The sequence below is a fragment of the Ranitomeya imitator genome, chromosome 6, assembly GCF_032444005.1.
Source record: "Ranitomeya imitator isolate aRanImi1 chromosome 6, aRanImi1.pri, whole genome shotgun sequence".
NCBI lineage: Eukaryota > Metazoa > Chordata > Amphibia > Anura > Dendrobatidae > Ranitomeya > Ranitomeya imitator.
The window spans coordinates 157,319,701-157,343,284 of record NC_091287.1 but is presented as its reverse complement, the minus strand read 5'-3'; the positions used below and the strand labels follow the sequence as shown (position 1 = coordinate 157,343,284).

Here is a 23,584-nt window from a genome sequence, read left to right as displayed (position 1 = left end):
ATACGCAGCTGGGGAAAAGCTTGTCTAAAGAAAAGAATACAGAAAAGCCTTTTAGTACAGGACTCCACCGTGTCCGCAGAGAGAGGACCTGGGCACAGCAGGGTCAGTGCGCTCCACTACATCACTCCTGTGTGCAGTAGTCTGGCGTCACCGCTGCAGACGGTCAATAACAAGTGGCAGAGGTGGCAACCTGCAGGTAAGGCTCAGGCCATCACTGGAGAGGACTAGGAGACCTGCAGCCCCTCAGTATAGTGAATGGTGAGGGAAGCCTGGCACCAAGCACACAACGAGTGGCTGCCAGGGAATGCTGAGACTTGTAGTGTGACAGCAGAACAAAGAGCAGCATTCTCAGAAATAACAGAGAGCAGTAAAGACAACAATCGGCTAGGCCCGGACACACCGCATGTGACCGCAGTAATGACCCGTGCGCTGCGGCAATGAGGGAGCGTACAGCCGCCGATACACGAGAGCCCTGTACACACAGCGCGCTCCTACTGCTCACCTCAGTGAACGGGTCCATGGCTGAGGCGGGAGTGTGCGGACGGCAGCGCCGGGGTCTGTGTCACTCGCTTCTCTCACTCGCTAGCAGTATACGCAAACGATTCAAAATTTCGAATTTCGCCCGCCGCACCGCCCCTGACGGTCACGTGACATGGGTTAGGCTACGGGGAGTTCCGATTGGTCGGTTTTAGGAGCGTTCCTGTGACTTCCGCTTGCACTGCTGCAGTCACGTGGTGCGCTGGGTGGGAGGAGGCTGGAGCGTAGTTGTCGGAGGAGGATTATGGCAACTGTGCTTGAACGGCTGTGGGGCGCGAGGCGGGCGGACCTGGGTGTGTAGAGCCGCGGTGACGCCCAGGTCTGACTCTGCTGGTCTGTGACTGTACACTCACAGCGAGGCTGCCGTCACACTAGCAGTATTTGGTCAGTATTTTACCTCAGTATTTGTAGCCAAAACCAGGAGTGGGTGATACATGCAGAAGTGGTGCATATGTTTCTATTATACTTTTCCTCTAATTGTTCCACTCCTGGTTTTGGCTACAAATACTGATGTAAAATACTGACCAAATACTGCTAGTGTGACGGCAGCCTGAGTCTGTACACTGCTGAGGGGTCACACACGGCGTGTCTGCCACAGGGACGCTCCGTGCAGGATGCGCACACTTCTGTGTGAGGCGTTATTGTATTACTGACTTGTGTGGTAGATCCAAATAATGTAACTGCAGATGAGGGCAAGAAAGGGATCTCACAATCCGGGGGTCTCCGCCGAGCTGTCAGCTATGTCAGTGTGGATTTGGACACAGTGATGATGTCTGTAGTCTGGAATATGATCTTCAGCCTGTATTGCGGCTACATTTCAGCTGCTTCACACTCGTTTATTCTGCTTTGCTGATACAGCGCCATTTTTCCACAGCGTTTTCCAGACATCACTGTCCCCGATGGGCTCACAATCTAGACTCCCTATCATGGGAGGAAACCAGAGAACCCGGGGGAAACCCACGCAAACACGGGAAGAACATACAAACTCCTTGCAGATGTTGTCCTCGGTGGGATTTGATCTCAGAATCCTTAGGCTGTGTGCACACGTGGATTTTTCGCGTTTTTCGCTATAAAAACACATACATTATGCATCCCATCATTTAGAATGTATTCCACAATTTTTGTGCACATGATGCGTTTTTTCCCGCAAAAAAAGGCTTTGCGGTAAAAACGCATCATGTTCATTAATTTTGCGGATTTTTCGCGTTTGTCTCGCTATTTAATGCATTGTAAAGCTCAGGAAAAAAACGCAACAAAACCGTGAGAAAAACACATGGGGATTTCTTGCAGAAAATGTCAGGTTTTGCTCAGGAAATTTCTGCAAGAAATCCTGAACGTGTGCACATAGCCTTACGCTGCAGTGCTATCCACTGAGCCACATGTGCCTGTCATTGATTTCTGCCCCCCGTACATTAGGTCTGCTGTGGTGATGGTGCTTGCACCAAACTCTAGTGCTGGGAGCTAGGCTTGAGCGAAACGGATCGAACAAATTCAAAAGTCGCCGACTTTTGGCAAAGTCGGGTTTCATGAAACCCGACCCAATCCTAGTGTGGGATCGGCCATGCGGTTGGCGATCTTTGCGCTAAAGTCGCGTTTTGTATGACGCGTTTGGCGCCATTTTTTCAGCCAATGAAGGAGCGTGGGCAGAGTGATGACCTAGGTCTTAGGGGCATGCACGCCTATCGCCATCTTCTCGCTTGTGACTTTTGAGATAGTCGGGTTTCGCGAAACCCGACTCGACCCTAAAAAAGTAAAAGTCGCTCAACCCTACTGGGAGCCTTATCCGCTTTCTCATGAACACGGCCCTTCCACATTAAATGGCTGTTTTTTCCCCTTAGGCTCAACCCACCTTAATACATATGCTGTGGCCCACCTGTGGTCTCTGCTTATGAGGAATCTCTAAGAATCCGTTTTCCCAAACTCCAGTCCTCACAGCCCCATCACACAATGTTCTCTGCGTCTCAGTATTGCACGGGTGATGGAATTATGGAATTATTATTAAGGGATCAGAAATTGGCCCATCTTCTATCACCTGTACAATACTAAGGGAATCCTGACTGCAGGATCGGTTGGGGGATGGGAGAGTGGGACACGGCTATAAATGATTGTACACACTGCAGGGTGATTACTTATGTATTCCTCAGATTCTTACATATGATTCAGGGAGGAACTAGAGGGCAGAGCCACTAATCAGCTGAACGACAGCATCCTGCTATTGTCTGCAGTGGTCCCAGACCAAACACTCCCGAGGATACAACCGGGAATGGCGGCCATTGTATAATTAACAAGAACAAAAAAGGTAGGGAGCACTACTATAGGGCATGTCTAAATAAGGACTAATATGAATGGGGCTGCTGCCTCGTGCACAGAGAGGCTAAACGTGGAAAGGAGGAGAAAAAGATCCGTGCATACAAGGCGCACACCCAAAATCACAAGACAATGTTGAAATTATGTGCAATATTTATTAGTAGACAAAATAAAACCATTAAAAGACAGAACACATAGCCAGAAGTCCCATATGACTATGACATATCAATACAATGTCAAGGCAAAGTGCAGCATATATATGTGTGCACACATGAATAATTAGCCCTGGAAAACAATATCAATGCCAATAAATCTTAAATCACATGAAGCCTCACACCAGGCGTCCCCAGGGAGACAGAAGAAAAAGGAAGTTAATGCAAGATCACAATAAATCCTGATGTAGAACTATAAACCCCTCTTAGCAAGTAGAAAAGTGAGCAGTTCCCTGGTTGTGTAAGAAATGGAGGAACGCTGAAAACAATTGCAAAATGAGAGGGGAAAAGAGAAAAAAAAAGAGGACGTCCAGGATGAGAAAGCCATCAGATTTACAGTGTAATGGCTCCACATAGTGTTTCATACAGTATAATGACCACACATAGTGCTCCATACAGTATAATGGCCCCACATAGTATTCCATACAGTATAATGGCCATATATAGTGCTCCATGCAGTATGATGGCCCCACATAGTGTTCCATACAGTATAATGGCCACATATAGTGCTTTAGTGCTTCATACAGTATAATGGCCACATATAGTGCTCCATACAGTATAATGGCCACAGATAGTTCTCCATACAGTATAATGGTCTCATATAGTGCTCCATACAGCATAATTGCCACACATAGTGCTCCATACAGAATAATGGCCCCATATCGTGCTCTATACAGTATAATGACCCCACATAGTGCTTCATACAGTATAATGATCCCACATAGTGCTCCATACGGTATAATGGCCTCATATTGTGCTCCATACAGTATAATGGCCTCACATAGTGTTTCATACAGTATGATGTGCCCATTTAATGCTCAATACAATGTAATGACCCCACATAGTGCTCCATAAAGTATAATGGCCCGATATTGTGCTCCACAAAATATAATGGCCTCACATAGTGCTCCATACAGAATAATGAGCCCCATATAATGCTCCATACATTTTAATGGCCTCACATATTGTTTCATACAGTATCATGCACCCAAATAATGTTCAATACAATATAATGACCCCACATAGTGCCCCATATAGTATAATGGCCCCATATTGTGCTCCATAAAATATAATGGCCCCACATAGTGCTCCATACAGAATAATGAGCCCCATATAATGCTCCATACAGTATAATGACCCCCATAGTGCTTCATACAGTACAATGGCCCCACATAGTGTTCCATACAGTATAATGGCCACACATAGTGCCCAGCGTTTCAGGCTAGATATAGTCAGGTGACCCACCTGGTGTCGCGGGCCAAATATACTCACCCTGTGGGCCAGAGTTTAACATATGGGTTGGAGATATTTGGGCTGCTTCCCACAATCCACATCATTTGTCGTATTGTTCTGAATCTCACAATACATTTAATTAAGGGCTTTTCTATCTTTAACCTTTTTTTGGGGTTAGTGTTAAAGTCCCTCAAACACATTAGGGTAATGTTAGCTGAACCCACCAATTTTGACAGTTTCAGCTGACTCTCCAATGTGTTTGAGGCCCAGGACAGCTGATTGTCGAGGGAGTGAGAACCTGACTGCTGATTTGTGCTGCCTTAGGCTAGGTTCAGATTGCGTTAGGACAATCCGTTTAGCGCTAAGCACTAGCGGATTGCGCTAACGCAATGTCTTTTTCGGGGTCGTGTTTAACGTCCCTGCTCTCGCAGATACCCGATCTGCGAAAGCGGGGAACGGACCTCGAGCGCGCTGCGGACGCTGCAAGCAGCGTCCGAGGCGCGTCACAAAACACCGGCACATCGCTAGCGTGTACCGAAAATGGCTGCCAATGGGCGCGCTAACGGACGCGTTGCACGGCGTTAATTTCGCCGTGCAACGCTATTCGTTAGCGCGGTCCCATTAACGCAATCTGAACCTAGCCTTATCCGTGGGCAGCATGCATCGGGCGCTGACTGTAAGATCACAGCCATGTATGTTTGGCTCTGAGGCTGGACGCCTCCCAGCTTTCTGCACCAGTAGTGAGAGCCAAGCCTGTACTATTGGAGTACTACTTAGAAGCTGTGACCTCTCTCTAAGGCCGGGATCACACATACGCGAGATACGGCCGAGTCCCGCAGCAGCAGGTGAAAACCCAGCTCTGGGGCCGGCACTCCGGAGCGGAGCGTGCAGCTCCATTTATTGCTGTGCTGCTGCACGCTCCACTCTGGAGTGCTGGCGCCAGAGCTAGGTTTTCACCTGCGAGACTCGGCCGTATCTCGCGTATGTGTGATCCCGGCCTAAGACTGTATAATAATAATGGGAATATTAGAATAGCACTTCTGTGTGTCTGATCTATTCTTCCAGGATTTATTACTGAATTAATAAATTAATGAATTAGTTATACTCTGCAGCTACTTACAGCTTTGTCAATTGTCGTGCATCTGCTTTTAGACTTTTCATTTTGTCTGGATCACAGGAATGACCACTCCTTTCCCTATTTTTGGTGGTGTTTTGTCAAAGAATTGCTAAATTCCTTAATGATGTGTCTTTTTTTCTTTCAGCCCCTTTTTCACTATTCCTCTCAATGCTGACATTGTTTTACTTTTCAACGGTTACAAATTCCACACTACAATCATTCCAGCTTCACGTCCTGTGACTCAGCTTGCCGTTCCCAGATTTGCTATTACAAGCAAAGTGGGGAAAATGCAGAACTGCAGGGTTTTATATTCTACTAGATGGCAGCCCGATTCTAAAGAATCGGGAGTCTAGAATCCATATATACTTTATTTATTCAAATGTAAAAATAATACAATTAATAAATAATAGTAAGAAAGAACAAAAAATGGCTGCACTCACCAGCTCTTGACAATTCTTGTTATTTAAGGTACAGTTACACAGGATCCATGAACATGCTTATGAGGGGAGGGATAAAAGACATCAGACAACAACTTTGCGTGTTGTGGCAAATGCCACAACAACGGTTCTTTGCTTAAGAACAATGTCAGGTAGTAGGAAAATAGCCAGTTAATAATAGGCAATAGTTCTTTGCAGGAATGCAGATATTAATAAATAGGCAGTTTATATTGCAGAGAAATTGCTGGGCAATAATGGACAATGTCCTTATGTGGCAAATAATAGAGCAATATACCCAATGTGGCAAAGAAGAGGTTAATAAACGGCAGTCTCTCAGTATAACAGTCAGTGAATAATAGGCAGTATATGGAGAAAACACCAAACAAAAGTTCAAAATTGGTGTGAAAATGTCACTGAACCACTTCACAACTAAATATATATAGTTTTGGTAAATGGTATTATCATTTTTTTGACGAAATTCGGCAGGAGCTTGAAGAGTAACGTCACTGGGCCCGCCTCCACGCAGTAGAAACTTGCTGTGAGGTAAAAATTCAAAAATCACACCAAAATGGCGGGCGGAGTGTGTCACAGTAGGGCACGTTTCTGATTGGTCGCTCGCAGCAGGCGGCAACCAATCAGACACTGGACACTGTTGACGTCACTTATCTCCGGACATTAGCTCCGGACATTATCTCCGGACATTAGCTCCGGACATTAGCTCCGGACAGGAAGTTGGCACAAATTGCAGGAAGTAGTATTCTAGGCAATTATATATTAGATTGCCCATAAGCCATGTAGATACTGTGTATTATAATGCTATATAGATTTTAAACAGAAGAACATCATCTTTCATGGCTGACTACTAGAACTTAGCTAAGAGACCAATGAGCGACTGATGGTAGGGCGTGAAAATGTATGGTTGGGTTACAGAAGAGTCATTGCTTAAAATTAGTTGTGCCGTTTGGTGCATCAGTTTTAATTTCTTGCCTTATGGGTGGAGAATCTGATACTTGCATAGTGAGAATTAGGATGGTTTTACATAGCCATGCTTCACAGACCACAATAGACTAGTCAGGGGTCTCCCGACCTGAACTCAATGTCCTCATAGTCACTAGTCAAATATGAGACTGTTCAGGTTAGGAGACATCTGCCCAGTCCATACGTAGCAGTTCATACTTGGACCGTGAAACGCTAATTTTATGAGATTGCCGTTAAGATGCGTTCACACTTCCATTTGGACATTTCATTTGCCTTTTGGAGAAACAGACTAATGGAATTAATGTCCAAAATGATCACTTTTATAGGACCTCTTTCACTCCAGCGTATTATGTGACACACAATATGATAATTAGTCGGAATGCATCAGTACTGCTGTATTTGATCACTTTTTACATCTGTGTTTTTATTCATTGCAATTTTCTTTTTGTTGTGCAAACGCAAATCTGAAATTAATAGTAATATTTGCAGATAATGATGCAAACGTTGATCGAATAACAAATTACTAATGCATTTCTATTTTAATAACAGATGATATACGGATGAGAAATGTGTTCATTATTATTATTATTATTATTTATTTATATAGCACCATTAATTCCATGGTGCTGTACATGAGAAGGGGTTACATCAAAATACAAATATCACTTACAGTAAACAAAATTAACAATGACAGACTGATACAGAGGGGCGAGGACCCTGCCCTTGCGGGTTTACATTCTACAGGATTATGGGGAAGGAGACAGTAGGTCGGGGGTTGCAGTAGCTCCAATGGTGTTGAGGTGCCCGTGTAGTCATTACAGGTTGTAAGCTTCTTTGAAGAGATGGGTTTTCAGGTTCCATTTGATGGATCCAAATGTGGTGGATAACCGGACTTGTTGGAGCACAGAATTCCAGATGATGGGGGATATTCGGGAGAAGTCTTGGAGGCGATTGAGTGAGGAGCGAATAAGTGTGGAGGAAAGAAGGAGGTCTTGGGAGGACCGGAGATTACGTGAGGGAAGATATTGAGAGATTAGTTCAGAAATATATGGAGGAGAAAGGTTATGGATGGCTTTGTAGGTCAGTGTTAGTAATTTAAACTGGATACACTGGGAAATTGGGAGCCAGTGAAGGGATTTGCAAAGAGGTGAAGCAGGAGTGTAGCGAGGAGAGAGATTAATTAGTCAGGCAGCAGAGTTAAGGACGGACTGAAGGGGTGCGAGAGTGTTAGAAGGTAGGCCACAAAGGAGGATGTTGCAGTACTCGAGGTGGGAGATGATTAGGGCTTGCACAAGCATTTTGTTGGCGTGAGGGTTGAGGAAAGGACGGATTCTGGAAATATTTTTGAGCTGGAGGCGACAGGAGGTGGTGAGAGCTTGGATGTACGGTTTAAAGGACAGGGCAGAGTCAAGGTTTACGCCGAGGCAGCGGATTACTGGGACGGGGGAAAGTGTGAATTAATTTATTGTGATAGATAGATCAGGTAGGGAAGGTATGCGAGATGGAGGAAAGATAATTAGTTTGGTTTTGTCCACATTTAGTTTGAAGAAGCGAGAGGAGAAGAAGGAGGATATGGCTGATAGATACTCTGGGATTCTGGAGAGCAGAGAGGTGACATCTGGGCCAGAGAGGTAGATCTGAGTGTCATCAGCATATAGATGGTACTGGAAGCCATAGGACATGTGACTGTTACAGTCAATAACTGTCTTCTGATTGACCACACCTATCACAAAATGCCTCCTACCAGAAGAGGAAGTGAGAAGAGACATGCAACATATCCGAGAAACAGTAGCGTAATTTTAAAGGGAACCTGTCAGCAGGATTGTGCACAGTAACCTACAGACAGTGTCAGGTCAACGCCCATAATGATTAAAACGATACCTTGGTTGATGAAATTCGTCCTGTGGTTGTTTAATCTTTATTTTCAGTTTTGAGTTAATGACGTGCTCATGCTTCGGGGGTGGCCTGTGTGAGGGGGTCTTCATGTGTATGGCTTCTGATAGATCTCTGATCCCACAGTGACCTGCCCCCTAGTTTACATAATGAATGTTATATATAGTTTTGAAAAAGAAATCCCCTTCTGAAGGCAGGTGCTGGCGGTGGTGCCTGCACTGCAGCATTATCACTTATGTAATGTGCACATACCGTATTTTTAGCTTTATAAGATGCTCCGGATTATAAGACATACCCCAAATTTTCAGGAGAAAAAGAGGAAAAAACTTTTTTTTAATAAAATGGTGGTGCTACTTATAATCCATGCGTCTTATTGCTTACCGTAGCTGCTGGCTGTGGTGAAGCGGGGGTCCCAGGGTCGCTGGTGGAGGAGGCAAGAGTGGAGCGTTGCCGCAGGCTGGGATGAGTTGGTGTTCCAAAGTGTGGCATGCTGCTGCAGGTGTCCCGGTGGCGGTGCTGCGCTGTGTCACGGTTACGGTGCTGCTCTGTGTCCCCAGTGGCAGTGCTGTGCTGTGTCCACTGTCAACAGTGGCGGTGCTGTGTCCACTGTCAACAGTGGCGGTGCTGTGCTGCGCTGTGTCCCCGGTGCTGCATTGTGTCCCTGGTGATGCGGAGGGCTCTGCCGACATTTTGTGAAAGGCCAGAGCCCCCTGCCAGTTCTTCCATGGTTTCCTGACTCCTGTGCGGCGGTGGACTCCAGGAAAATGGCCGCCGGGAGGCAGCACATGCGCAGATCGAGATCTCGGGAGATGACCACCATGGAGACAGTGCAGCACTGCCACCGGGACACAGTGCAGCACCGCCACCGGGACACCCGCAGCAGCATGCCAATAAAGTATATCCGTATTATAAGACGCACTCCCATTTTCCCCCCAAATTTGGGGGGGAAAAGTGCGTCTTATAATCCGAAAAATACGGTAATTAATTTGTTTGATATAATCCTGATATTCATTAAAAAAAAATCAGTTTGAAAATGGCAGCGCCTGCGCAGTAGCGGCTATCGGTGATCGCTGGTAGGTAACTGCTACTTCGCAGGTGCCGTCTTGGAAGGGGAAATTTCAATCTCCAAGATGGCGGCGCCTACCCAGTAGCAGCTTTCCGATCACCTATAGATGCTACTGCTCAGGCGTGTCCGGTGCCATTTTTACACAGATTTTTTTTTTTTTAGGAATATCAGGATTATATCAAACAAATTAACTTCTGTATTTTTCAGACTATAAGACGCACCGGACCATAAGACGCACCCCAAATTTGGGGTGAAAATTGCAGAAAAAACGATTTTTTTATAAGATGGGGGTCCGTCTTATTGTCCGAATTTACAGTATCTTACCTGAGGGCTGGCGGTTGCAGAGCAGGGTCACAGGAGGCATGGTGTCGGCAGAGGTGCAGTGTTGCGGTGGGCGATATGGCGTGCACCTGAGCAGGGTCCCTTCGTGTTTAGGTGAGCGACGCCACGGCCTGGTGTCCAAAGGGGGGTTGCAGCAGTGCTTTGGCGGTGGAAGAGGTGCAGGGATGATGAGGCGCAATGAGCGGTATGGCATGAGCAGGGTCCCTTCCAAAGGTGAGGTGACGCAGCGGCCCGGGATCCAAGGTAAGCAGCAGAGCCGGGTGAATCATGGCTTTATCATCTTTCTGAGGCCACGCGTGTGCAGATGAAGTGCTCTGCTTCCCGGGGCTTCAGGAAAATGGCCGCGGGAGGCCGCGCGTGCGCAGATGGAGATCACGGCGGCCATTTTCCTGAAGCCGTGTTCGCAGATTTAGATCTCGCTTCAGGAAAATGACCACCGCGATCTCCATCTGCGCACGCGCAGCCCCCGCGGCCATTTTTCTGAAGCCCCGGGAAGCAGAGCACTCCATTTGCGCACACGCAGCCTCAGGAAGATGGCCGCCGCCACCGATAAAGCCATGATTCACTCGGCTCTGCTGCTTACCGGGCCACTGTGTCACCTCACCTGTGGAAGGGACCCTGCCCACACCATACCGCTCACTGCGCCTCATCATCCCCGCACTTCTGCCGCCGCCGCAATTCTGCCGCCGCCACACCACTGCCGGTAAGCCAGCATCCCATCTATTAGACGCACCGCCCATTTTCCCTCCTTTTTGGTACATGCACATTATATATGCGATCATGCTGCCTTCAGGTTTTTTTTCCTAGCTATATAAATATATATATATATATATATATATATATATATATATATATATATAGTTCATTATGTAACCTGCCAGACACCATACCTAATCAGAGCACCACATGAAGACCCCCAAAGACCGCCACGGAGCACGAGCATATCATCAACTCAAAACTGAACATAAAGATCAAACAACAACCATAAGACGGATTTCATCATCCAAGGTATCATTGTAATCAGTATAACGGCGCTGATCTGACAGTGTCTGTAGGTTACTGTGCACAATCCTGCTGATGGGCTCCCTTTAAGACCATTAAGAGTTCATTTTTAAATAAAACATGAAATAGTGGACAACTGTTTTAAAGCTGGTGCCAGAGAAATTTGGGACAATAATAATGACAGTCCACATTGACTGGAACCCTGGAGAGAAGACGGAAATGGTTTTCCGTTGCCTATGTTAATCTTGGTGATCATGTGACAAGTATATAGTCTATTTTAGGTAACACTATCTGTGTCACGCTCACGCCCTGACTGGTGGACGTGAGCTTGGGGTTTTGTGGCCCCACTGTGCCACAAACCTGACTACTCTGGAAGGGGCGTGACTATAAAAGCTGCCTAAGTTTTCACTAGAGCCTCTGATGGTGAGGTCAGGCTTGTGCAGCAGGCAGCTGCCAGGTGCTACTCCAGGGTGGTGTCTGGCTGTGGCTGCTGATCCCACTTGGAGAACCGGAACACTAGGACAGGTGCGGACATCAGGCAGGACTGGCAGAAGAGCACAGCTGAAACTCAGACAAGTAGGCTGGCATGACTGAGACACAGGGCTAGCGGAGACACGGCAGAAAACACAGGGCTGGCAGGCACGGCAGAGAACACAGGGCTGGCAGGCACGGCAGAGAACACAGGGCTGGCAGGCACGGCAGAGAACACAGGGCTGGCAGGCACGGCAGAGAACACAGGGCTGGCAGGCACGGCAGAGAACACAGGGCTGGCAGGCACGGCAGAGAACACAAGGCTGGCAGGCACGGCAGAGAACACAGGGCTGGCAGGCACGGCAGAGAACACAGGGCTGGCAGGCACGGCAGAGAACACAGGGCTGCAGGTATGGATATGTAGTATGAAGGAACAGGTAGTGACCTGTTCACACCGGAGGTGCAGGTACGGAAACAAGCAGTAAGGAATAAAGTATGAAGAAACAGGTTGGGACCTGTTTATACAGGAGATGCAGGTACGGAAACAAGCAGGAAGGAATGGAGTGTGAAGGAACAGGTTGAGACCTGTTCACACAGGAAGAGAACCGCAAGGCTGCGGATAGGAATGGTAGAGCAGCAGAAGATGGAGCAGCAACAGAAGAAGCAAAGCAGAGTGGAACCGCAAGGAATGCAGAGAGGAGCTGCAGCAAGAGGTTTCTGCAGCAGCAAAGCAGAGCGGAGCCACAAGGAATGTGGAGAGGAGCTGCAGCAAGAGATTACTGCAGTAGCAGAAGCACAGCAGAGTAGAACGGAGCAGAACTGCAGGAGTGCTGAGCAGAGGTAAAGCCACAAAGGTACAGAGCAGGCAGAGCCACAAGAGTGCGGAGCATAAGCAGACTGAGAACACAAGGAAAGACTACAGGGAAGGAAGCCACAGACAAGGAGACCGAGATAAGACTAAGTTCAGACAAGGAAATGGAACAAGGCAAGAAACAAGAACAAAAACACAGGGACCATGATATTCTGCCTCCTGGTGGGCGGACAACAAGATCAAGGCAAGGCAAGGAGAAAAGCCTCTAGAGAGGGAGTAACACAGAGCAAGGCCTGGCAAACTCAGAAGCTAAGCACAAACTGAGCTAACACATTGCACAGGCCCAGTCCACTGGGTGGAGCTGCACTAAATACTGGAGGCCTCTTGGTAATTGGTCAGGAACAGATTACACAGGTGCACCTGATTCCTATAAGAACCAGAGAGTTCAGGCGCCGCCCCCCATGCACACAACAAAGAAGCATGCAGAGAGCAGAGGAACAGAATATGGAGCTGGCAAAAAACAGAAACCACATCATGACCTGGAGCAGTGGGTAAGATAGTGTGAGAGATGAGAGCCCATGCCGTGATGCCAGCAGAGTTGTTACAATATGACTATTAGGAAAATGTTTTAAAATGTAAGAAAGTGGTTACCAGCTTTATAACGTTGAAAGTTAATCTGTCACCTGATTTAACAATAATATGTATTTATTATTAAATAGATGAATTAAACCTGATAGGACAAGTAGATTTACTTTGAAAATCCAGATCAAAATAAGTGCATTGTCTTGATATTAATATGATCATTTTAGTTCCACTATACGACGAAATCGAAAGTGAATTCAGTCTCTGCCCACCCTGCCTGACTGACAGCTGCATCTTGTCCTGAGCAGTGTGAGATCAACAGGGAGGAGAAACACTGAGGAACTGTCAATCAGAACAGGTAGGTAGAGACTGAACATCCTTATCAGTTTTAACAAATCTATTTAATAACATATAGTCTGATCTGATGACAAATCCATTTTATGCCTAAAAAATGGAAAAAAAAAACTGTATAAATAATCTTTATGAAAAAGTTAGCTGACACTGACATTCCAAAAAAATAACATTATAGCTGTAAAAAAGGCGAAACTGCATTTGGTCCTGTAGCTCCAAAATACACTAAACCTGAACAGGTTAAAATAAGTGCCCAGTTATAAAGGCTATGCACACTTTTTTATTTTTTTTTTTGGTTGATTTGATTTCTAAATAGTATTCAATCTATAGTTCATACCATGTTGCTGCATGATTGTCTTCTTCAGTCCCACAGATTTGAAATGGTGCAGTGCTGTCCAGATCCATGTATATGAATGGCACAAGACCCCAGTTCTCATGGTCAGTTGGGGGCCCAAGAATAGGTGATTAGTTTTGATTGTGGGATAACCCCTAAAGCTTTGCCTGTTTCATTGCTAACAAATAAGTGTGCTTATGCTGCAAGCTAGAAAAACCTTGCTGCATTCTCCTTTAGCTACTGATTTATTTTTATGACTGTCAGCATAACCTGTACAACAAGTATTACTGGCTTCAGCACAAATTGTGGCCTACTGCAAAGCTGCTCAGCTTTTTGTTATCTATAGGAAGCACTACAATATTAGCACTAGTTGATTAGAAGGGAAAAAAACAACAAACTGGTTTAGGCTTTGTTCACATTGTCTGGATCTCTTTACACCCTTGACCCACTAACACAGATGTGTACAGAGCAAAATGCATCCTGTGATCATGTAATAGTGAAGTCTTAAGTTAATGTGTTGGAAACATGAAAAATAGGCAACTGTAAAGAATTGAGCAACTTCAACAAAACCCAACTTATGAGTGCTAGATTAGTTCCTCAGATCATCTCCAAAATGTCAAGTCTTGTGCGTTTTTCCTGGCATAAGATTCAGTACGGGAAAAAAGCAAGTTGGTCAAAGCAGTATGATGCTCGGGACATTGTTCTGCTGGGAAAGCTTGAGGCCCTTCGTTTTTGTGGTTATACATTTTTAGATATGGTACCTACAGTCTCACAAAATTAGACTATCATCAAAAAGTTGAATTATTTCAGTTCTTCAATACAAAAAACGAAATTCATATTATAAAGAGTCATTACAAACAGAGTGATCTATTTCACGTGTTTATTTCTCTTAATGTTGATGATTATGGCTTACAGACAATGAAAACCCAAAAGCCATTATCTCAGTAAATTAGAATAATAAAAAACACCCTCAAAGGCATCCTAATTGTTTAAAAAGGTCCCTTAGTCTGTTTCAGTAGGCTCCACAATCATGGGGAAGACTGCTGACTTGACAGATGTCCAGAAGGCAGTCATTGACACACTCCACATGGAGGGTAAGACACAAAAGGTCATTGCTAAAGAAGCTGGCTTTTCACAGAGTGCTGTATCCAAGCATATTAAAAAGTTATTATTGGAAGGTTGAGTGGAAGGAAAAAGTGTGGTAGAAAAAGGTGCACAAGCAGCTGGGTTAACCGCAGCCCAAAAATGAACACTTGAAATAGATAACTGTGTAATGACTCTATATAATATATGAGTTTCACTTTTTGTATTGAAGAACTGAAATAAATTAACTTTTTGATGATATTCTAATTTTGTGAGAAGCACCTGTACTTAAACATTGTTTCACACCAAAAACACCCCTAGCAACTTGAAGGGGTTCTCGAAGAATGTGAGCCTGCATGATGTAATATAAACTGCAGCCCATCCTAGTCACGTGTCAGGAAGGGTTGCAGTCCAAAGAAACACAGCTCTAGACCTGTCTCTCAACTGACAAAAGAGCACTATCGTAAGCACACATACCTCCAAGAGCTGAAGGTAGTGGGGCTTTGAAATAAGAAGAAATACATTTTGCTGATTGAGCATGAAGGATTTGTTCTCCAACTTCAGCTCTCCGTGCTTAGTCATTGGTTGAAATTTTTTTCTTCTCCTATCAGTCACTTCTTTGGATGCTCTGGTATTTGTGCTTATGATACAACTCCTCTGTCAGTTGAGAGACAGGTCTCAGGAGCTGTGTTTCTTCAGACTGCAACCCATCCTGACACATGACTAGGACAGCCTGCAGTTTGAAATTTGTCACAGTGGCCATTTTATCATTTTCTTGGTGAACCTTTAATGGCTGTGGTCACTGTCATCCGGATAATATTCCCTGCTCCACTGCAAAAAAATATTTGGAAGAGTTTGAAGAAGATGAGAGAGTTCACGGTGTTGACTTTGTCTTCAACTTCCTTAGAATTTAAACAGATGGTGGAATTTGCTAAAACATATTTCCAATATTTTTACATTTGAAAAGTAATTGTCCCTGTCTGAGAGCATTAGAGAGCCCGGTCTCCCATGTGGACTGTTAGCATGTTATTATGGTTTTTTGTTTTTTAATATTTTATGTATGAATAAACCCAAATGTTACAATCCCAAATAGTTTGGCTATATTGCACGGTGTTCTCATAAATTTACAGTTGGAACCACTATTGGTTGTCTAAAAATATAAGGTTCATAGGATGCCATTCTGGACATCAACATTGACAATTGTTTATGGGGTTGAGATGGAACGGCCAATATTTTTTATATACACCCCCAAATATTGGAAGCATATTCCTTTTGTTCTATTTTCGATATATATCTTATATGTCTGTAGTGCTTCGACTAAAAATAGTGGTAATTTGCATTACAACCTGAAGCAATCCAAACATAGACCTGGGCAGCTGGGAGAAGTAAAGTCTCTTGTAGTCCCCATGCAGGCTATCACACGTTATGGGATAATTTACAGCAATGATTTTTCATAAAAAGCAGACTGTCATTAGCTGATGCACTGTAAGACATGGCGCAAATGTATTATACTAACTTTATATTTGCTGAATAGTTAACACCATAAGTAAGGTACACTTTAACTTAGCAATGCTTAACACAATGATACATTACTACAATCCAAATAATATATACGGTATTTATTTTACTGTAAGACGTAACTTTGCTTTAAGGCATTTATGTCAAGTCACAAATAAAACTCTTTAATACAAAGATTACAAAAACCGTAAAGCAATAAAATGAAAGGTCAAGCTCAGCATTTTTATTGTGCATTTTATTAAATTTCTGGCAAAATATAGAAATTGCACTGTGTCCTGCTTTCTGCCTGATCCCAGATTGTTGATTTAACCAATCAGCATTCTCAGCTCTTCATCTGTTAGATCATTCACCTGCATGATTTTCTCCAGATATTCCATGTATCGACCTCTGTCTTGGAGGAACTGAGGAACTCTTGCATTTTGAAGAACAGCAAGGTCTTTGAAGCGCTCTATATCTTCATAGGAAACCTTACAAAGAATTGAAGATGTGAAAAAAGTCAGTACGCCAATAAATTAAGCTTTCAACATGATATGGTGTTAATTACCATAATATTAGACTCTTACATGTTTCATATTACATATATCTGAAAAAAATGGCATTTTTAAAAAATACTTTTTAGCTAGATTTTTTTAGTTTTTGTTCATGATTAGTGATGAGCGAATATACTCGTTACTCGAGATTTCCCGAGCACGCTCTGGGGTCCTCCGAGTATTTTTTTGTGCTCGGAGATTTAGTTTTCCTCACCTCAGCTGAATGATTTACATCTGTTAGCCAGCATAAGTACATGTGGGGGTTGCCTGGTTGCTAGGGAATCCACACATGTAAGCAAGCTGGCTAACAGATGTAAATCATTCAGCTGCGGTGAGGAAAACTAAATTTCAGAGCACTAAAAAATACTCGGAGGACTTCCGGGCGTGCTCGGGAAATCTCGAGTAACAAGTATATTCGCTCATCACTAGTCATGATATCAAAATTGGAAGACTGATTCTTTTTTCCTTTCTGATGTCAGGTACGTGCTGAGGTATAAGTTTTGGATTCAGATGATTTCTGTTTGAAATATTCAACAAACCTTGTCAGATACACCTTAACAGTAAGTTTAATGCCTATAAAAATGTACCTTTCCCATAGCTGTGAGAAGGCGAAAATCTATGGTCTCTCTATGCCTAAGAATTCGTAGAATTCCATCAAGATATACCTGGTCTTTATTGAAGCAACCTGGGAATTAGGAGAAAAAGCACTGTGAGCATTCACAACTTAATACTGTTCTCAATAACTACAGAATAAATGAATATGTGTGTAAAAATAAAATGATAACAATCCAATCATTTTCTAGGTAATATACCAACACGATAACAGAAAACTATACAAATTGAGCCAATTTTTCTATATTAGCCAAGAAATCACTTGCAAATAAACCACTTCATTGGAAGCATTTGGTTATTGGTAGTGATTAGCGAACGTGCTCAAATAAGGTGTTATCCGAGTGCTAACTGAGTGACTTTGGCGTACTCATAATATGTTTGAGTCCCCGTGGCTACATGTTCTACCGCTGCAACACATGCAGCCTCGGGGACTCGAACATCGGTTAGCACATAAGCATGCTTGGATAACACCTTATCCCAGCACGTTCGATCATCTCGAGTTATTGGCACTGAAGTCAAGCTATTTTTTTCTTACTTTTTTTTGCTGTAGTGAAACCGTAATTTGAAATGAATTGGTTAATCATCTTATGTTTGGAACAGACAGAAATAACTTCAATGAAATTTCTGCCTTGATCTGAAAAGTAAAGCAATCTAAAGCAGTCTGATCGCTAGAATAGTGCTTACCATTAACATTTAACATTACCAACCGGACTTCCTTAGGTGACTTAGGCTACCCTCACACACTTTTTGTCAGCCTTTGTTTTACTTAAAAGAGCATGTTTTTTTCATCAGACTTTGGTGTATTTTTTAAATTTATTGTGTTTTGGAATCTGCCTTGATCAATCAAGTGATCTCAACATTCCACTAAAAATCATATGCATTTCTCCAAAAAATTAAGGGGACACTTAAATCACACATCAGATCTCAATGAATGGATTTAAGTTGAAAATTGTAAGTGATATATGTTGTGGTATTCATTGATAACAAAATGACCTATCAGCAGTCTTTGGAAACCAAATCAAGCAATTATGGGATGGATTCCATATTACCCCAAAATGCAAAGTAAAACATTTAAATAGCAGTGAGAGCCAATGTGCATGAATTTTATCACAGCATTTCACAATGTGACTAGGTTGTGTTTATAACCCCACGTGTTTGCATACATTCCCAACAATGTCTGGATATGCTCCTGAAGATAAGCAGATGGTGTCCATGAGAATTTCCTGCTGAACCAGGATCAGAACACCAAGGATCTCATGGACAGTCTGTAGTATTACTTGGAGGCATTGGATGCATTGATATATAATCTCCTAGAGGTAAGCAATTGGATCCAGGTATCAATGCCTTTGTAATCCAGAAACTACCTACACACTAGCCACCTGAGGCCAATCATTGTCCTACACAGAAGGAATCCAGGGCCCACTGCATCACTACAAGTTCTGACAATGGCTCTCGGGAGTTCATCCTGGTACATAACAACAGTCAGAATATTGTTGGCTACAGACATGCCTCCATCACTGACCCACCAATTGGTTAAGCTGGATGATATATCAGCGTAATGTTTGCCACAGTATAGGTACCGTCACATTAAGCGACGCTGCAACGATATAGGCAACGATGCCGATTGCTGCAGCGTCGCTGTTTCGTCGCTGTGTGGTCACTGGAGAGCTGTCACACAGACAGCTCTCCAGTGACCAATGATGCCGAAGTCCCCTGGTAACCAGGGTAAACATCGGGTTACTAAGCGCAGGGCCGCGCTTAGTAACCCGATGTTTACCCTGGTTACCATTGTAAATGTAAAAAAAAAAAAACACTACATACTTACATTCCGGTGTGTCTGTCCCCCGGCCTCAGCTTCCCTGCACTGTCTCAAAGCCGGCCGGCCGTAAAGCAGAGCGGTGACGTCACCGCTGTGCTTTACGGCCGGCCGGCGCTCACAGTCAGTGCGGGAAGCTGACGGCGAAGGGACAGACATCGGAATGTAAGTATGTACTATTTTTTTTTTTACATTTACAATGGTAACCAGGGTAAACATCGGGTTACTAAACGCGGCCCTGCGCTTAGTAACCCGATGTTTACCCTGGTTACCAGTGAAGACATCGCTGAATCGGCGTCACACACGCCGATTCAGCGATGTCTGCGGGAGATCCAGCGACAAAATAAAGTTCTGGCCTTTCTGCTCCGACCAACGATGTCACAGCAGGATCCAGTTCGCTGCTGCGTGTCAAACACAACAATATCGCTATCCAGGACGCTGCAACGTCACGGATCGCTAGCGATATCATTGTTAAGTCGCTCAGTGTGAAGGTACCTTAACTCCAAACTCTTTAATGTCTGCTACCTGTGCTGAGTGTGAACTTTCTCTCATCTGTGAATATTCTGGTGCTACTTCTGGTGTAATGTGGCTAATGCCCGTTAAGCTGTATGATGCCACACTGTAACCATACCACATTTTAGCCGCTCATGTCTCCTTCATTGTGTTTTTTTTTCTGACAGTTTGGTCATAAATATGCACACCAGAAGCCCATTATTGAACTCTGGCGGTGCTGCTCTTGTTCTTCCTTTTATAAAAAAGAAGATACCAGTCCTTCTGTTGGGTTGATGCTCTTCTATGGCCCTGTCGGTCTCTCCTCCCATCCCTGGGTATCTGTTTCATACTTTTGAGAACGTGCTGTGAGATACAGCAAACCTTATTTATACTGCACATATAGATGTGTCATCCTTGAGCTGGACTACCTGTGCAACCTAGATAGGCTGACAGTACAGCCTCATGGCACTGGTAGTTACAAGAACACTAACAAAATGCAAAACAAGAAAAATTGGGAGAATATGAAGAGCATAATTGTCTGTGGCCTATTCCCTTTATAGGGATTGTCTAGCTGTTGCCTCCTGACGTTAACGGACATCGTTATATTCTGACACTTAAGTGTTCCCTTAATTTTTTTTTTTGAGCAACATAGTTGTTATATAAGAAATGCTATAAGAAAACACAGGACACATTAACAGATGTAGGTCTATGAGAGAAAAACGACACAAGGTGCCTGAAAACGTACCATACCTAGAGCACGACGTGAGTAAACATGAAAATGTGAACAGTTGAAAAAAAAATAATTTAAACAAAAAATCTGATTTAGCTTCTAATATCTACAATTTTGCACAAAAAAAGCAACAAATTAACCAGCAGCTCATTTTATTTAGCGCCCAGAGATGGACGGCCATTCATTTGTATTTATTTGTTTCAAGAAGTTATTAAATCTGTCTCATTTGTGAGTTTTAATGTTGTTATTATTAGCAGTGTCAAATCTTTTAGTGATGAAGAACCCTCTTTCTGGACTACTACCTGTATGTGTGAAATGTAGACTTTGTAATTACCTGGCTGGGATGTATCGGTACATCCCCTCTTTGCTCGCACACAGTAGTCCCATCTTGTGTTTTGGTCCTTAACAAACCGGCCAACATCTTGGAACAGTTCACTGAAGGACATATGGCTGGCTTGGTAAACCGTATAGTATAGGAGGGCAGCTCTCCACAAAAAGGGGTCTTTGCGAAACAAGACACTGTGAATGCTTGCAAGACCTTCTTCTGTCGGATTGACTGGTTTAAGTCCATATTTTTTTCGTCCAGTACTGGTATTCCAGGGTTGTTGATTATTGTTCATTCCACGAAAATAATGAGTTCCTGCATTTAGAAAATGTATGGTTTTTATTAAATGATTGGCATAAAAAAAATTCCAAACACACAAACTGCATGTGCGTGCTGTTATCACTGAGGTGCGTGCCAGTAATGAGAATGAAACTAACACCCAACATCTTAACAGTTTTGCTAAATTACTTTTACCAAATATTTGTAACACTTTGGTCCCAATTCACTAAGTTGTGTATGTCAGAATTCTGGTGTAAAACTTAATGAGTCACAATATTTTTGAGCAATTCTTAAGTTGTGCAAAATTGCTGTGACATTTGGCATTTCCATGCTAGGATTGGCGCGCTATATCAATATGGCATGGGTGGGACATGGATTGAGCATGGAGGTGCCTGTCCTTCAAGTTCATAAAAAGTTACAGCCCTTTACTCCTTAGGCTGGGTTCCCCCAGTCCGTTACACTATGCCACAATGGGCGTGTGCTAGGGATGTGCCGTCATTGAGTGACGGACCCTGAGACGCGGGCTGCAGCGTTTCCGGGTCCGTCACTGCTAGTGCAGATAGAGCTAGCAGATGCTCTATCTGCACTAGCGATGTGCCAAAGTCGGCACTTGCGTTACAGCAGCCCGTTTAACGTATGTGTTGAACGGGCTGCTGTAACGCAGTGTGAACCCAGCGTTATTGGTCTACATTTCTGGCAGTGGCAAATGCCATTTAACAGATGCGCCTCATTTATTATGCGCCTCTTAATGAATTTGGCGCATTGCACTTCGAGCCATTTCACTGAGACTGGTGGGCACAACGTCAGTCTTAATTAATCGGCCCCTTTATATTCAGCTGAAACATTAGATTAGAAACTCTCTATGATGGTGTACTTTATCTTCCGGTCCACTAATGAGGATAAAACTACACACTGCAAAAAAATTGATATTTTCCAGATGAGCTTCAAGTAGGATTGTTCAATTTTCAAATATGCAAGAAAAAAACAGCGGCACTCGCCATCAAAACATATTTTTATTTTGATCCAAAACATGGTTTATAGGGTTGAGCGACCTTGACTTTTTTAGGGTCGAGCCGGGTTTCGCGAAACCCGACTATCGCAAAAGTCGAGTCGAGTGAAATCGGCCGATTATGGCGAAAAGTCGAGGATCGACCGAAACACGAAACCCAATGCAAAGGCAATGGGATTTTTTTTTTTCTCTCTCTCTCTCTCTCTCTCTCTCTCTCTCTCTCCTCCGTCCGTCCCTGAACTGAAAAGCTGGTGTTACACAGTGCAAATCGCTACATCGCACAAGCGACAACATGGCGATAGGCGTCCACGCCCCTAAGACCTATGTCATCACTCTGCCCACGCCCCTTCATTGGCTGAAAAAAATGGCGAAAGTCGCGTACCGCATGGCCGACCCCACACAGGGATCGGGTCGGGTTTCATGAAACCCGACTTTGCCAAAAGTCGGCGACTTTTGAAAATGAACGATCCGTTTCGCTCAACCCTAATGGTTTATATAAAACAAGGCAACGACTATATCACTTGTATGTGGGCTTGATCAGGCCTGTGCTGTATCAGTCAAGTTGTCCTTGTGTCTGTCTTAAAAGGGTTGTCCATTACTAGGACAACCCATTATCAATCTTAATGCCTATGTTAAAATAAAAACAGTTATACTCGCCTCCCCTGCCGCTACCATTCCAGCGGTGTCGGAATCTGCATTTCCATGGCTCACGTGAGCTTATTGCATCTCATGAGCCCTGAACCCAATCAGTGCTGGCGTAATTGTCCCTTCTTCACATGTACAAGTAATCAAGAGGGAGTGTGAGCTGCGGCTTGTCTCTCACTTCCTCTTGATCACTTATATGTGCTAGAACAACGCTGGCAGGGGAGGCGAGTATAAGAGTCTTTATTTTTATGGGGAAAAACATTCAGATTGAGAAGGGGTAGTTCTACTACACTGAAAGAACTGTGAACGAGTGTTGTTTACATGGCAAGATAATAAACAAGTGTTGTTAACAGGTTGCCGATCACCCAAAGAGCAAGCAAAACATTTGTTCATGGGGTGAAAATATCTTTTGCTCGAGCTAAAGATCATCGCTCTTGGCAGTACATTGTCCTGTGTAAACAGGACTCACACTGCCGGAAACAATGACACAGTGTGGCAGTGTGAGTGTAATCTAGTACAAATTGCTTAGTGTGCATCATTTACGTTGGTCTGTCTGGTAAACTTTTACCAATCGGCGGTTGTTTAATAGCCTGTTTACACAATCAGTGACGATATGTTTCCGTCAGTTGGTCCGTGAAATGGACCCTAAGGCTCAATTCATACATCTGTGTCTATTTTTACTTCTGTATTTCATAAAACATCATTAATACATTGATTTTTGGCAATGTATCAGTTAAAGCCAGGTGAAACACAGATGGCAAACTGAAGTAAAAAGGATGTCTCCAATTTTTTATCCACTTTTAATAGATCTCCATATAACTTTTAACCCCTTCACGCCGAAGCCTGTTTTCACCTTCCTGACCAGGCCAATT

At 43.9% G+C, this 23,584-nt stretch overlaps 2 protein-coding genes across 4 annotated transcripts in view; both read right to left on the bottom strand.

Annotated features, from left to right (window-relative positions):
- The window catches only part of ANLN (anillin, actin binding protein), a 118,200-nt gene extending 104,397 nt beyond the window's left edge, over window positions 1–13,803 (bottom strand). For 2 of the 3 annotated variants that reach the window (XM_069730225.1, XM_069730226.1), the window contains exon 1: window positions 503–638. In XM_069730225.1, the coding sequence (XP_069586326.1) occupies window positions 503–520 (18 nt within the window). In that variant the 5' untranslated portion in view covers window positions 521–638. Of the gene's footprint in view, window positions 1–502; window positions 639–13,676 lie in introns of those variants that run through there. The other variant, XM_069730227.1, reaches the window with a different exon arrangement.
- Window positions 13,804–16,354: 2,551 nt separating this feature from the next.
- The window catches only part of MATCAP2 (microtubule associated tyrosine carboxypeptidase 2), a 69,280-nt gene continuing 62,050 nt past the window's right edge, over window positions 16,355–23,584 (bottom strand). Inside the window, exons 5-7 of the mRNA XM_069730224.1 lie at window positions 20,789–21,094; window positions 17,392–17,489; window positions 16,355–16,741 (exon numbers count right to left, since the gene is read on the bottom strand). Coding sequence (XP_069586325.1) covers window positions 16,580–16,741; window positions 17,392–17,489; window positions 20,789–21,094 — 566 coding nt within the window. The 3' untranslated portion in view covers window positions 16,355–16,579. The remainder of the gene's footprint in view (window positions 16,742–17,391; window positions 17,490–20,788; window positions 21,095–23,584) is intronic.